This window comes from Pseudopipra pipra, chromosome Z (genome assembly GCF_036250125.1).
Source record: "Pseudopipra pipra isolate bDixPip1 chromosome Z, bDixPip1.hap1, whole genome shotgun sequence".
NCBI lineage: Eukaryota > Metazoa > Chordata > Aves > Passeriformes > Pipridae > Pseudopipra > Pseudopipra pipra.
This window is the reverse complement of record NC_087581.1, coordinates 20,797,884-20,814,142: the sequence shown is the minus strand read 5'-3', so window position 1 is coordinate 20,814,142 and position 16,259 is coordinate 20,797,884. Positions and strand designations below refer to the sequence as shown.

General features: G+C 39.3%; 1 protein-coding gene across 4 annotated transcripts in view; it reads right to left on the bottom strand.

Moving 5' to 3' along the window:
• The window catches only part of ARSB (arylsulfatase B), a 77,596-nt gene extending 61,852 nt beyond the window's left edge, over window positions 1-15,744 (bottom strand). For 3 of the 4 annotated variants that reach the window (XR_010426912.1, XM_064642651.1, XM_064642652.1), the window contains exons 1-4: window positions 15,420-15,744; window positions 12,329-12,515; window positions 10,021-10,211; window positions 9,277-9,484 (exon numbers count right to left, since the gene is read on the bottom strand). Coding sequence is in view for 3 of the 4 variants with exons in the window: in XM_064642651.1 (XP_064498721.1) it covers window positions 9,277-9,484; window positions 10,021-10,211; window positions 12,329-12,515; window positions 15,420-15,707 (874 nt within the window). In the remaining variant the exon portion in view is untranslated. The remainder of the gene's footprint in view (window positions 1-9,276; window positions 9,485-10,020; window positions 10,212-12,328; window positions 12,516-15,419) is intronic. The other variant, XM_064642650.1, reaches the window with a different exon arrangement.
• Between the last annotated feature and the right edge of the window lie 515 nt (window positions 15,745-16,259).

Here is a 16,259-nt window from a genome sequence, read left to right as displayed (position 1 = left end):
AATTGCATGCTTCTTTCCCAAGTGAATCAGTGATTGATTTTCCCTGTGTTTCTACAGGGCTGTTCATGATTAACAATGTAAGTCTCCTGGAGAAGCAGTATTTCTAAATAAATATGAAAGCTTTGTGTCAGACAGTTCTACATTGTTCCAAACAATATTTATCAGTAACAAAGGAAACCTAAAAATGTATATAAAAGTCAAAGTTCAGTCTATTTGTTTTAGTTCTATTAAACAATTATTGAAGAAATACAGAAATACAAAGCTGTAAAAAGCTAAGGAATTCCATTTTGATAACTTTGTATGATCTTCTGTAATATAATGCAGTGGTGGATTTCTCAGTCCTGAGAGATAAGGGTCAGGCAAAGAGTGAAGTCAGGACCCTGAATTTTAGGAAAGTGAACTTCCAGCTCTTCAAGTTAGACTCCCTGGGAAACCGCCCCTGGGGACAAGGGAGTAGAATAGAACTCAGAGACCTTTAAGGAAACTTTCCACAAAGGGCAAGAGCTCCTGATCCCCAGGAGTAAGAAATCAGGGAAGGAAGGCAATGGCTGAGTCAAGACCTGACAGTCAAAGGGCAAGAAGGAAATGCACATGCATTCCAAATATGGAAGCAGGAACAGGTATCCTGGGAAGAGTATAGGGATGCAGTCCAAGATATGCACCAAGGAATAGCTGGAGCTGTGCATAACAAGAATAACAAGGACTTCTACAGGCAGAAAATGAAAGTCAAGGAAAGCATACACCCTCCAATGAGGGGATAAACTGGCAACAAAGGCAAACTGGTAACAAAGGCTGAGGAGAAGGCTGAGGTCCTCAACAACTTCTTTGCCTCAGTCTTCACTGGCAGTCTCTCTTCTCACACTTCTCAAGTGGATGGACTACAAGACAGGGACTGGGGGAGCAAAATCCTTCTCACTCTAAGAGAAGATCAGATTCATGACCACTTGAGGAAACAGAACGTACATAAGTCTATGGGACTTGACCAGATGCATCCCAAAGCCCTGAGGGAATTGACTGATTGAATTGCCAAGCTGATCTCCATGCCATTTGCAAAAGTCATGGTAGTGAGGTGAAGTCCTTGTTCCTTGGAGACTGGAAAAAGGGAAATACCCATCTTTAAAAAGGGTAGAAAGGGAGACCCTGGGAACTACCAACCTGTCAGCTTCACCTCTGTGCCTGGGAAGACCATGGAACAGATCCTACTGTACACAGAGGACAGGGAGGTGATTCAGGACAGCCAGCACGGCTTCACCAAGCCTGACCTGGTTGGTCAAGCCTGACCAACCTAAATGGCCTTCTCAAACAAAGTGATTATATCAGTGGACAAGGGAAGAGCTAAGGACATCCTTTAACTGGACTACTGTAAAGTTTTGATGCATTCCCTCCTGATGATCCTTCTCTCTAAATTGAAAAGAGATGGATTTGATCTGTGGACTATTCACAGGATGATGAACTGGCTCAACAGTCACACTGACAAAACTGGTCAATGTCTCAGTGTCTGGATGGAGATCAGTCATGAGTGGTGTTCCTTGGGGATCCCTTTTCTTGTACTACTGCATCAAGAGATTTTACAAGTTGTAAACAGCACCAATAGAAACACCTTTCTAATGCTGAATGTTACAGCATCTAAAGCAATCCTACCCCTGTGCCACTGTCAGCCAGGCAGCACAGTTCCCTTAACCAGATGAATTACAAGGGATGATTGATTGAGGACAGGTTTTTCAACCACCTTTGTCTCACTGATCCAAAACAGTATGAGCCATTAAATTGGACAACAGAAGATGTTGCTTCTTTTTTTCATTCATGTAATTCTGGCTTTTTTCCCCAATACTAAGTTGTTTATTTTTCTCTCTTATATTGTAATAGTGCATTTTAAAACTCAAATTCAATTCAACCTTGAATACTAGCAACTATATATGTTCCCTTAATTCACAACAACTAAACAATAATGAGTGTAACAAGTATAGAAAAGGATGGCAGAAATAAGATGGCATATCCAATTAATTCACAGTTTAGTTTTGTAAACATTTACTACATGTTACATATATCGTGCTCCTTTGAAAAGCTGGGGCTTTATGAGCAATCATGCTCTTATACTTAATCAGAACCTCACGGAGGTCAGCGTAAAGGTCCATCTGTCTGAAGTAGAACAGGAAAGTATATTAAAAGTTAACCAGGAAATTATTTCATATGTAACTTACAGATTTTAAGAAGGCAAATTAACAATGTTAGTGTCTTGGTATTGTTGAAAACAGAGCATGTCAATGAAGTGACTAACATTACCTTCAATATTCCTATAAAAGAGATTTCTGAAGTTTGCAACTCAAAATAAATAAAAGGAGTAACATGCAACATGCAAACAAACCCAGACAAGTACAAAAGACAGAAGGTGGGACAAACCTGCTATGCCTATACCTTTTCTCCTGTTGCCTATTTCTGATGAGGAGACTACAGAAGAGCCAAACCCCAGAAGTTTTGTTTACATTAAGTGTTGACATCTCTGTTCCATAATGCAAATCTGGACTTTGTATGATTTTGTTTTAAACACTAAGGAAATTACAGAGGCAGTCAATAGGTCATAGTAGTAAAAAGCAAAGAATGGGAACTACAAGCAAGAGTGATACAACATTTTAAAACCCTCTCAGTTATTTAGCAGACATGATCCCTCCACATATCATTTAATATGTACTTATTTAAAAATGAAGTGACAAATATAAGCAGGAAACAAGTCTGCATGCATAACATTCATACACAGAAGTTCGAATGTAAACTACAATCAGTTGCCAGTATCAACAAAACGAGCAGGCAGTTAGCTCTTGGTTTGTCTTGGTGGGTTTTTTCAAAATCTTTTTTAATTTTCTGTGTGAAATTTTATAAATGTGAAAAGGAATTATATAGCACTTACTACTGCCAGACACAATATTAGCAAACATCAAACAGCTTCAATGCACAGCTCTGTAAATGCATCTCATTTTTGACCTCCAACATTCTTGCTGAAAGTCTAGGTCACAGAACAGGACATCAGAGCCCTTCTTTTGTGTGATTTAAGCTCATGGTTGTGACTCACAGTTAAACAGAGAGCACTGTCAATAACATTGGTAAAGGATGACATTTGGAGAAAATTTCTCCCCTCTGATCTTCACAGCATAAATAACGCTTAGTCTGTACATGTTCCAAGTGCAGGACTCCTACTGAAGTTTTATTTAAAAAAAAAAAAAAGAGTACAGAATACACAGCATAGATCTCCACTGGTGATAAGAGACTTGCTGCATGAATTAAAGAACAACTTTGCCCTTAATTTGATCTCAAGCTCTTCCCTGCTTCCCCATATTCCATCCAAAAGATCCATGTGTAGCTGTGTTTTTCAGTCATGTTGCAAGTGTGATAGAAGAGGAAGCACACTGTCTCTGATGGCTAATACGAAACACGTACTTCCAATGAACGAAAACAAAATCATTTGGTTAAGATCAGTTGATGAGAAAACATCTGTTGTGTACTTCAGTATGATGATGTATACTCTTAGCAGAAGGAATAACGGTGAATGTTCAATGTAAGCAGCAGAAAAGCCTCTCTGTCTTCAGAGTGCTGATGCATTACTGTATTTTCAGTATTAATACAGATTTTTTTGTATATGTGTGATGGAAGAACTATTGAAAGCCTTTCAATTAGAGGGAAAATAGAAAACTACACCTTCTACTATAAAATTCTGCTAATGTAATTATAGTTGTGCTTTAAATACAACCACAGAGCTTTTATTTTCCATCAAGGGAACATAATACCCCTCCTGCATCAGAGCACCATTTGCTGAGCAACTTTACTGTGCATTAACAGAGTCACTTTCACCTAGTTGTGCTCATGTAAATCAACCTCTATGGTTTTTTTGTAACTCACCAGAACTGTCTCTTTATTCTCCTAACTTTTCCAGTTAGGGAAATCGAGCTCATGGAAAAAAATGCATTTGATGTACATAAGCTTCCAATAGTTGGCCTACAAAAGCAACACAAACCATGTGCTTTTTCCTCCTACTGAATTTTTTTTTTTTTTTGCTTCCTAGGACAGCTTTCATGACAGGAGCAATCCTAGCACAGACAGTTCCAGGCGACTGCTTTCATTGTGAACGGTACTTGAACAAGTCTCAGTAGTAACAGACCCCACTGTGTCAAGGTCTACACTAGCACGCACTAAACACCAGAGAAACAACACATAAGGAAATTTTAACCTAAAAGCAACAGGAATAACCTGACAAACTGTTCATATGTCTGCAGTAAGAAAGTCAAGCAAGAGAACTTTGACTTGTCCCAGTTACAGGGACAGGCACTAAACCTGACCACTGACTGGGTGTCAAATATTCTGACAAAAAGAATAATGGCTTCTTAAACACTATTATTGAGAACAAACTAGTGTAGTTTAACAGTAATCATAGCTTAAGATAACCTCTGGAGAGCTGTCAGAAATTATTAAACACTGTAAATATATAAAATTAGCTGTTTTCAGCATTCATCTCAGTCTGAGAAAAAAATTGCTAGGATAGCTATTAGCATGCTTAAGTCAAAGTTTTACAGAAAACTGGCCAGCTTGCAAAATTCTGGGAAAAATTCACTTCTGAGTATCATTTACAAGTGAACTTCACTTTAAGCACTGACGTTTGCTAAAAGCCAGAAGAAAAATTCAAGATTCCACTTAGGATGGAATTTTTGAACATAAGAGAAAAAAAGAAGTGAGTATCTCAGGCACAAGGTCAGTCCTTGTTCAAGAACTTGGCTTTGGAGTGTTAGGTTTTGCATGGAAAAAGTCTAGGTGGATGGGGAGGGGTTAATGCTAGAAGAAATGGAAGATAAATAAACACTTCATACAAAAACATTTTGGGTTTTCAGTGGATTTTAAAATGGGGTGTGAGAAATCAATATATTGACTATTAACATCAGTATTAATTTGAAATCCATTTCCATATTTCCACCTTTGATGATATGTTATTAAAAATACACTTATTACTATTATCTGCATCATATGGCAGAGATTTTTTTTATTTCTAAAAAATATATTCTTAACACCCATACTTTAATGTGGAAAAAGCCTAAAAAAACAATAAAAGCCAGAACTGGAGTAAAAAACACCAAACCACATGCACTTTTCACTCTGACCATTGGCAAGTGACAACTCTAATCAATGCAAGTACAGTAATCAGCTGGAACTTTTGCCTCTATAATAACAAGCTTAAATAAATAAAAAAAAGAAAAATAATATTTGAGAATATATGAACTTAAAACACTAGTGTGATTGAAGGTGCTTGCAGCTAAGGCATCTTTGCTTATTTCCTCTTAGGAAGCAGCAGATGCTCAGGCAATAGATGTCCAGGCATCTTCCTCACCAAACCTCTCAGAAACTCCCAAAAGACCAATTCAAACAGGTCTTCAGATCTATAATAAAAAAATGTGATAACACAGTCTTCAAAATTAGCAACTCCAACACCACAGACAGAGAATAACTGCCCTAACCAGTCTGCCCTTCAGTTGGCTTGGACAATCTGCAATTAGAAGTCTCTCTGAAGTCCCTTAGCAGCAAAAGTGAAGGAATGGGAGTTCATACGGGAACAAAGGCATCAAGAAGATACCAAAATGCCCTTAGAGAATCAGTGAAAGTGAGATTCATAGTCTCAAAGTAGGCACTGGAAATAAGAAAAAAAAATCCCAGTATTTCCTAAGACAAAAGCCACAATATGCTCGCTGGAATGCAGGGGAAAAAAGAAAAGGGCCATATGAAATTCGGGGGTAAAAAAACCCTAGAGGTGTGAGAGAAAGAAACTGTATAAATATCAGTATGTCCAAAACAATCTGTGCTCTTATTAATCATAATTCTAAAATGATAAAAAGACTCTCTTTTCGAGTGAAAACAGTCATCGATGTCACATGCTTCATTATGGAAAGGATTTATGCAGTTTCCTCTTTGCAATGTTCCACGTGTTCTACTTTTCAAAGCCCTCTTACAGCAACTACCAGGCACTACAGTGCCAACTCACATTTAAAAACTGAGAGACATCATGGAAGAAAGAGAGGTAAGGAGTTCTGCTCCAAAATGTTTTAGTATATTAAAGAGCTGAAAGTTAAATAAAGCAAAGGATACTAGCTTTAATTCAGAATTGAAATTAAGAGGTCAGATTCCTTTGCTTTATTTGTGGCAGGTTTATACCAAAATTATTTGTAATACCTTGCAGAAACTACAAACACATCATATTCACAGCAAATCCCCACTTCTGTTAGAAGAAGGTTCTTCACCCAGAGGATGGCTGGGCACTGGAACAGGCTCCCCAGGGAAGTGGTCACAGCAACAAGCCTGACAGAGTTCAAGAAATTTGGACAATACTCTCAGGCACATGGTGTAACTCCCTGGGGTGTCCTATGCAGTGCTAAGAGTTGGACTTGATGATTCTTGTGGGTCCCCTTCAACTCAGCATATTCTGTGATTCTATATTTGAAGCAAAATTTGGACTCTAAGCCAGCATAACAGTTCTGAGGTAAATTTGTGCCACTTTAATGCTTTTCATGACCTTTATTTTAAGTCAAGGCCCTCTTCAAGGACATTGGTAGTTACACTCTCTTGTGACTGCTAAAAAGAAAAATACACCCTATGTCTCATGCTCTTTGATTTCAAGTGGATGAAAGGCCATTCATGGGTACCCAACACTGCTGCACCCTTTTTCATCTGTTTTGCTTAAACAAGCAATGAATTCATTGTCACCAATGACCTCATTAGCATAGACTTACTTGCATCTGCAGTATAAAAAGTGCTCCATAAAAAGAAATTCTATTTTATCTCACACCAGTCAAGGCTTTTTCAGCTACTATTTGATATACAAATGAACTAGCTCACCTTTTTCTTATTTACTTGTAGAAATAGCTTGTCTATCTGTTCCAAAAGACACCAGTGATGCTGATTTACAGGATATAGCAATGCAGTCAAACTTTGCTAATGACCAGGTAACTTTATTTTTATCCTGGTGTCTCCATCAAGCCACTTTAAAGAGGAATTGAAGTTCTTCTACACAGTTTAGAAGCCTCTTTCAAAATGTGCAGTATTTCCATTTGTTAACTAGCGTGTTTTCAAGGCAATCCTGCTTGAGCCATAACAAATGGGAAGAAACACAGAAGAGTATAATAAAAAAAAATTCTATCACAAGATCAAAGATTATAAGTACCCACTAAAAAGAGAGCCCTAATTTGGGGTCAACACTTCACAGAGAAGTAATCAATCAGAAGACTATTTGTTGCAATGCTACTTGCTGTAGCACACAATAGGAAATGATCACCTGTAAATTATTTTGAGGATGGGACTTTTGAAGCAGGGAGAGATGCAAACATAGAAATGTCAATTTTGGCCACAACTAAAAAGGAAATAGTAATGAACCTAGTAAAACATACTCATGTAAAAGTAGGGCCTTTGCCCATGCACAGCTCTGCATGAGATACTCAATCCTAGATCCTCTCATGTTTCTTTTCAAGCATGTTTGAACGTCTATTCTGAAACACACCACCTGAAAAAGCACTAAATAAAATATAAAAAAACTGAATAATTTCACACTTTTTTCCCCTTTTTTGGTCATTTTTTAAAAATGGTTAATGAATCTAGTTTCAACATCTGGTTTTTGAAACTGAGGCTTTAATGCATGCAATGTTTGATGCCTGGAAAGAAAATTGTTTGAAGTGAAGAGAGAACACTGAAAAAAACCAAATCACTGGCCCCTGGCTTCCTTGATCTAGGACCAATTTATGTGCATTTTATTTATGTGCATTAAATTTAACTCCTGGCAGTTTGAAATGTCAATTAACCCAAAATAAGTCTCATTAGATAGTGCAGACACTGGATTCTCCTAACTGTTTGACTCTTGTTGAAATGTACCCATAATTGATTGCAAAATAATCACTGTTAAAAAGCAGGGTATACTGTCACTGTTTGGAAAAAAAGAAGTTTCATAAATGAAAAAAATAAATTTGTCTTTTTAATTCACTTGTACCCTGTAATTCTAGCTCAGATTTATTTAGTTTTATTTCACAATGTACTGAACAAACATTACTGAAATAACTCTACCAAGACCCCATCAGCAAAGACTGGATTTTTTCCATATGGAATAAATACTGCTATCATTTTCCATATGTCTTTGCTTACTTTCAGTTCTTAATATAAAAACATTGCAAACAGAAACAGGCACAGAAGAGTTATCAAACCCTGCTAGAGCCAAAACCTGGACACAAATGTAACATCATAAGGCAAACAGGTTTGAATTCAAAATGAAATTCCAGGACTCTCAAGTGCTATAGCTGCTAAACTCAAAACACATCAGTGCATTTTCATCAAACCTTGGGTTTTGCTTTGGGGTTTTTTTGTCATTGTTGTGTTGCTTTTGTTGTTGTTTTTTTTTAAGTGTTCACAGAAAACTAATTTGCCATTTTGACAGCCCTACTATGTAAAGCCTGGACAAAAGAGCAACTGTAAGCATTGAAAGGCTACTTCCTACTCCCAACCAAACAAGAATAAATATGTTCCTGAAACCTAGCCAAGCAGCTGTATTTCAAAAAGATTCTGTTTCATTCTTAATTTGGAAACAAAGGAGAGTGCTTTGCAATGTATTATTTGCATTACTCTAATAATCTAGAAAGCAGATCCTGTGCCTGCACATACAAAAGCTTAGATGGTAATTTGGCAGACTAGACTGTATTATCATACAGTCAACTTTTTTACTAACAGACCTTTGCTTCACGGAAGTAAAACACCAATGAAACATTTCAAGTAAGACAAAAATTACATGTCACATTAAAGTAAGGGAAAGAAGGAGTTCTGGCTTCAAACTGCTTGCTGTTTGTGCTTCATACAACACATGGCAAATCATAGACTGGTCAGGCAACTTCCTATAGCCCAGGACAAATGAATTTGTAGATGGCTCTCAGTAAGGATTCAATTCTGACAGATCCTCAGTAACTGCAGTGACAAGTAAGATGCCTTTAACTTCACCGCACTCCTCAGATTTTACAATGGTGTTTTTACTTCAACAGGAGCATCCCCCATTTGCACAGACACTACTTTCGAGCTGGTTTTGTAATGCTTGCGAAAGCTCTAAGAGCAGGGAGAGAAACTGCTGCTTCATTTAAAGTCCTGCTTCACTTTCATTGCACTTCAGTACCTATAAATATATGGAGGAAGGACAGAGGGGCCAGATGTCTCTCTAGTCAGCCTGTTAGACACTGTAGCAAAGTTATTACTGAAAGAATATTTAAAGGAACTTACCAGTAGAGAAAACAAGAACTGTGTTGTCCCAAAGACCATTTGTTTTCAGAGCATCAGTAAGATTTCCTACAGCTTCATCCATAAGAGTCACCATCCCTGCATAATGGCGCCTCTTTAAATCTTTTATGAAAGAATATGGTTTCACATATTTGTCAGGGACCTCAAGAGGTTCATGGACAGACTGAAAGGCAAGGTAGAGAAAGAGGGGCTGGGGTGGAAGGGACAGAATGGAAATTAGTTGAACATAAAGTACTACATGCCAAAGTTACTGCAGCAAAAGCAGACCTGATTCATCAACAGTGCAGGCAATGTGTTTTGGTTTCTTCTACATCTTCTAATCCCTGCACATAAACTAACAAAACTTTGAAAAATTACTTCTCCAAAGCTGTGGAAAAACATCAGGAGTATCTTTTCTTCATAATACATTTGTGAACAATTTGTTTCTACTAAACTTCTCACATTAAACTTTCCATTCTCTTCTTAGAAGCGTAAACTACTTCTAAACCATTTCTAAAATCTTATTAATTGTATTGTAATAAAAGAAATGGAGATCAGTAGCAGGCCAGTGCCAACCAAAGCTGACAAGTTTTACCAGCACTACTTCTCACATTTAGCTCTACGCACCTTAGTGAATAGCCCCAAATTACAGTTCAATTGCGGGTCTCTCTCTGTTAATATTTCATTCACATTTTTTAAAACATTCTTTAACATTGAAGTTATCAGAGTAACAGCTGCTGACTGTACCTTCTCAGTTTTGTGATTTGCTATAAGATCTATTGCTCTTTCTGTAAATAAATTTGTGGAGTACACATTTTTAAATCCAGTTGCAACTTCTTCTCCATCTCGAAAGTCCAGAGCACAGCGCGTTACATTCTTTGTTTTGATGAGAACGCAACGGTCATGAGTGTAATAATCCTCACTGCCCAAAAGATAGCCTAGAACAGGAAAAGATGTGAAATGAGCAGGCCAACATCGTGTCACATAAACAGATACATTAGGGAGAGAAAAAAGCCAAACATAAATGTCAAAACATTAGTGGTTTAGAGTTGAAGTATGAATTCAACACTGAACCACCTACAGAGACACCTCTGACAGGTCTAAGTAGCCCAACATTTAATACCTCATCGACTGTTCATCGCTAATGCAAGTAGTAATTTCAAAAGAAATTAAACATTCTGAAAGCAGTTCCATGATTTCATAATTATAATTTGATACCAAAATATTAGCAATAAACTAATGCACTGATAGCAAAGGCAGTGATCTAGTCTGTGCACTAGTCTGATTTTTGCTGGTACAATTTTGTATGTTTGTATTTTCATGTAAGACTTCCATCTCTAATAGAAAGTTTGGAATTTTTTTAATTTATTTATTCAAAAACACTCAAGTACAAAGCATCTTTTATGTCAGCTGTAAAGTCATTTCCAATCTATTGCTGACACCAGGTGGTGAAGAAAGGACACTATCATTTAGAGATACCCAAAAGAAACCAAGCAAAAATTCTATAGGTATAGATTTGCTCCTACCTAGGGCTATCCTGTGGAGCAGGATAACATAACCCCTTGTGTTTCAGTTATCAGAAACAAAACTTTTTAAAATTCTTTGAATCTCAGAAATTAGTACTGCTTACTTGAATTTTTATTCAGCAGCTTCAGATAGTTATTTGCACAAAACACATGTACAGAAAGAATGAAGTTGCCTTAAATACAATATAAATGTCTAATATATTTTTAGGAGAAAAATATGTTTTCTTTCAAAGCATGAAGACTGACTTTGCGTGCAGACTGCTTACATCAATGTACTCAGACGAACAAGTTGCATTTTTTCCATTTTGAAGGCCCCGTGGAGGACACATTCCATCAAGCGTGCCATGGAATCAAATGCTGCTAATAAATGCCTACCAGAATTTCATTAACATTGTAGGATATCGAACTGTTACATTCCTTGAAAAATAATGTCACATTGGGCACCCAACGACCAACCCAGTGCCAGCCTGTGTTCAGGCTCCTGCATTAAGTGCTTGCTCAGTCCCAGGGTGAGATTTCATGAGGAATGGCAGCCCACCTACATCTATGCCATCAAAAAGATCCCAAGCTTCTGTGAAGGGATGGGAGGAAGCATATATGTTTAAGCAATGAGCCCTTGTATTCTGGTCCATGTATATTACCTTAATTCAGTTGTGAAACCATGGCCCCAAGCTCCCTGAAGAGTCAAAACTGACCAACCATCTAAGGGAATAGTTTTTCCTACCTAACATTTGGATCAACATTGTCTATAGAGGGCACGTAGCACAGTTTTGCTCTTCATTTAAGCCTAAGGTTAGAAAAGAGAGACACAGGCTTCTACATTGAAGTGAATGATTTTGAAATTTATGACTCAATTAAAGTGTCTTAAAAACAACCAAGTGGACATGGACTACTTTGCACTCAGTACTGTGCAGAACAAAACACAGAGCAGACAGCCCAAGTCACTTAACATCTGTGACACTTGTGCAAAACTAATAAACCTCCAATCGACACCGGGAGAGGAGTCCAACATTTTAAGAGGAAGAATAAGCAATGGGTAGCTACAAGTTGCTCCGTAAGTACTGCACTCACACATGGACAATCTATTTTTCTATTAGTCTGAGAGTTTGACTTTGTAAGTAGCAAGCTTTCGGATGCTGCTTTATAGACGTTTTCACACCATCCTGTCACCAGATGTGCAAAACCAGTGCTACACAAACTGACGGTAATCCCCATTCCCTGCTCTCCTGGGCTGCTGTGGGGAAGAGGTAGAGAATTTGGAATAAAATAGGAAAGCGGGAGGGTGGGGGAAGATTGTAAGAGTGGAATACCTTATTCAGAGCCATACAATAAGTACAGTATTTTCTTCAGTAAGTTGTTAAGCTTAGGCATATTTATAAAGGCATTATTTTAAGCAGTTCAGAAACATGAACACCCAGGTACTGATGTACTTATAAACTAACAGTAAATCTGCTGTTCTTAAAAGAATGGGGCAGTTTTTCACCCTTTTTAACACTGTATTTATTGCACATATTAAATCAAACCATTACCAAAATAAGTATCAAATCCTCTGCGGGTTGGAAGGCACTCTTTTCTGTACATCCCTAAATGCCACTTCCCCACCATATGAGTAACATATCCCGCCTCTTGAAGTAGCTCTGGGAGGAGTTTCTCATCCAGTGGCAGACAGCTGGGCTGGCATGGCCAAATTATCTGGTGTTGTAAACCTGTGTGGATCTAGCAGATAAAAGAAGCACGAGAGATCACTTACAATGCAGCCATGTGTTCCCATGGGTCAATTTATAACCAAGCCCAAAAGGACATACAGCTACATCAGAGGTTAGCCTTAGTTTTAGGGGATCCTCTTTTTACTGATGTAGCACTGAGAAAGATGAGGAAGCTGCAGGTGGAGGGCAAGGTGGCATGGAGGAAGACAAGAAAATAGTACTGCAAGGGTTAACATCATCTTCCCAGTGCAATCAAGTGCAATTAAAAAAATAAAACAAACACCAAAACCAAAAAAACAAACCAACACAAAACCAAACCAACCCAAAGCTTCTAATGTTTTTAGCTAAAAATCCAACAGGCAACAATTACAATTATGGTGTGTTTGAAGTCTAAGGACATCTCAATATGGAGTTAGAGATTTTAAATGAGATGGAAATGGTCAAAAAGGCACAAGACAGTTGAAGCTGTCAAGCTTTTGGCTGTGTCAGAGAACAGGAAATTGTGTATCAGGAAAGGATGATAAAAGTTAAGAGAACTATTTTTCCATTACTCTTCTAAAAGGATATTATATATACACATTTTTATACTTATTTGCATACTTCAAATGAGTGTGAGCACTATAAAAAAGTATCTGAATATAGGTATGACACAAAGTTTAGATACTGCCTAAATCTGACCTTTAATAATTCCACTTAAGCTTCCAATCTTAATAAATGGTGAATTTTGTACCTCTATACAAAACCATAGCTGACAACAATACTTCAATTAGTATATTGTGCTTGATGTAAGAAAACTCTTCAGTAACTGTGTACTATAAGCTGACTTTTGTCAAATCCCGTCTCCTCCACAACAAAAAAAAGGCACTACCCTAAACCTAGGCCAGCAAACATATGTATACAAGTATAAATATCTTATTTACTAAATATTTCTATTAATCTGTGTGTGTCAAAGCACAAAACTCCAAGACCTCCAAGAGCACAAGACATCAGATTTTACAATTCCTCTAAGCACACCAGTGTAGCAAGCTCCATGATTAACTTCTAGAGCATCACATTAGCAACACTCAGAAGTGACTTTTAAAATAAGCCCTGATTTTAGGCAAGTGGGCCCTTAAAAAGGGCCTACTAGTTACTCATTTTCCTTGAAACAGGAAGTTTCAAAAATTATAGTATAAATTTTATATTATATATAAAATTATATTCAAACATATTTTTGAAATGTTGTAGTACAGAAAATATTAGAGAAACACACACACTAACAAAGCACTTTAATTTCTCCCACTGTCTCTGGAAAACAAGAACAAGAAGAAGAAAGCAATAATTAAAAAAATCTACAGCTTTCTTAGACCAACACCATTGCTCTTTTTTCTTACAGATTGCAGGGTGACTATCAAAATTCCAGCTCCCAATAGGAGCAGATTTAAATTAGTTTCTCAAATCTCTAGGTAATTGTTAATCATATCAATGGGTAAAACAAAGAAAAAAAAATCCCACCTATTTGCTGCATAATTATTTCCTGCACCGAATGTTTTTCTTTTTAAAATGGAATACATCCATTTTCTAATATTTATTATAATTATATTTCTAATACTTATGATCTTATTTGTAACAAGATCAACACAAAGATCATTAAATAATCAAGATGGATGTATAGCATGAATTTAAATCCAGACTGAACTACAGCCATTTCCAGGCCCACTTTTAAAATGAGATGTAGCAATGGCCCATTTCTAGGTAAGCATGTTCAGACTATGAACTGTATTTTAAAAATAGTCACAATGAAGAAGTGTTTTAGGTTATTTAACAGAACAACTTAAAGAGTTGATAATGTAAATTACTTCTTCCTATTCATTGTTATTGATTCTTGGAGTTTCTAGGAAAAGGACAAATGTTGCAAGGAAAGTGTATCACCTAGATCAACCTTTCTGCAACAAGAGATAGAATCCAATCATACAGGATGATGTTTATTTTCATTAATTTAGAGGAGTTTCTTTGGAAAATCACTACTGTTAACATGGATTTGCGAACTTTTTGAGAGGGTAAGTTTCTGAAGCACACTTAACCCTTTAAGAGTTTCTTCCTTCTGTCTATGCTGTATGGCCATACTTCTTTCCTTCTAGTCCTGTTTTTGCCAAAACTGCAACAAGGGCAGGAAGGGGGAGAGTTATATCAGTGTTAAAAAGCCCAATCCTTATACCTGTGCAACTGGAAAAAAAAGTGGGAAAACTCATGACTGTGACTATGAAGTAGCTGGACAGCCAGCCTAAGGATCATTCTGTGTGCACTCCATGAAGGAGTGCAGAAACATCTACATCTATGGTACTGTATGAAGGAGAATGTATACAGCTTGGGATGCATTTAAACCTGCATTGGAAAAGATGCTGGAAAAACTGAACAAGTGCTGTTGATCCACTTCTGTCTACACCTCGACCGGGTGCCTGTCCAGTGGAGAAGTACCTTATGAGTCAGATGACTAGGGAAGGGATATCTTCCACTACTGGCTGCCATGCCTATTAATCCAACCTAAGCAGAGAGAGCACCTCGTCTTTTCTGAAGCAGAACAACAGAGAGCACCTCGGCTTTTCTGGGGCAGAACAACTTGCACTAAATCCATGTTGTTTTACTCCTGAGCTCGCAAGCCAAAGGTAAGTCAAGACTGCATATAAAAGCAGCTGGTTTCCACAGAGTAGTGGAAAACAGCTTCTTCCCAGCGTACCGGCACACGGGACACATGAAGCACAAACTACACAGAGCATTGCCAGAAGCAAGTAGGGGAGCAGCACCCACCATCCACCTGCCGACAGCGCGCAAAGCGCGGGAAGTGTGGTCAGCGGAGGGAGCCCCAGGGGCAACGGAGGAAGCCCCGGTGTTTCTCCCGCGGGAGAAACAGCTCAGCCCCGAGTGCTCGCCCTACCTGGTAGCGGCCGGAGAGCAGCTGGCTGCGGGACGGGGTGCAGAGCGGCTGGGTGTAGTAGCGCTCCAGCCGCACGCCGTCCGCGCCCAGCGCGTCCAGCCGCGGCGTGCGGATGGCAGAGCCGTGCCAGCCCACGTCGCCCCAGCCCAGGTCGTCGGCCAGCACCAGCACCAGGTGCGGGGCGGGCCGCCGGGCCGCCGCCGGGCGCGGCAGGCAGAGGGGCAGGAGGCAGAGGGGCAGGCAGAGGAGCCGGCTAAGAACCATCCCCGTTACCGCCTGCCTCGCCATCCCCGGCAGCAGGAACTGGGCCGCAGGGCCCGCCCTGGCGCCGGGGCTCCGCCCGCCGAGCGAACAGGGCGGGGAGGGGGCGGGGCAGGGCGGGGAGGGGGCGGGGCAGGGCGGGGAGGGGGCGGGGCAGGGCGGGGCAGGGCGGGGAGGGGGCGGGGCAGGGCGGGGAGGGGGGGGCAGGGCGGGGAGGGGGCGGGGCAGGGCGGGGCAGGGCCCGGGCGCTCCCTGTGCGATCCGGGGGGCGGGGCAGCACGTGCTGCGGGAAAACGGCGTGGGTTTGGGCCGGTGAGTTCTGGAGTGAGTTAAGAAAGGAAATTGTAAAGCTGTTGCTGGTGTTGGCAGAGTATCCGACTCGCTAATGCTGTTCTAATTGTGACTTGCTTCCACTCTTACATTAAACACCTGTTTTAAACCACGGAGCCTTCCCCCAGGGGAACCACGTACCTATGTTCAAGCTTGTATTTCAAGTAATCTATGATTTCAAGGAAGTCAGTACAACATTATGAGAAGAGGACACAGTGCCTTCAGATACAAGTAACTGGGCTTTTATTT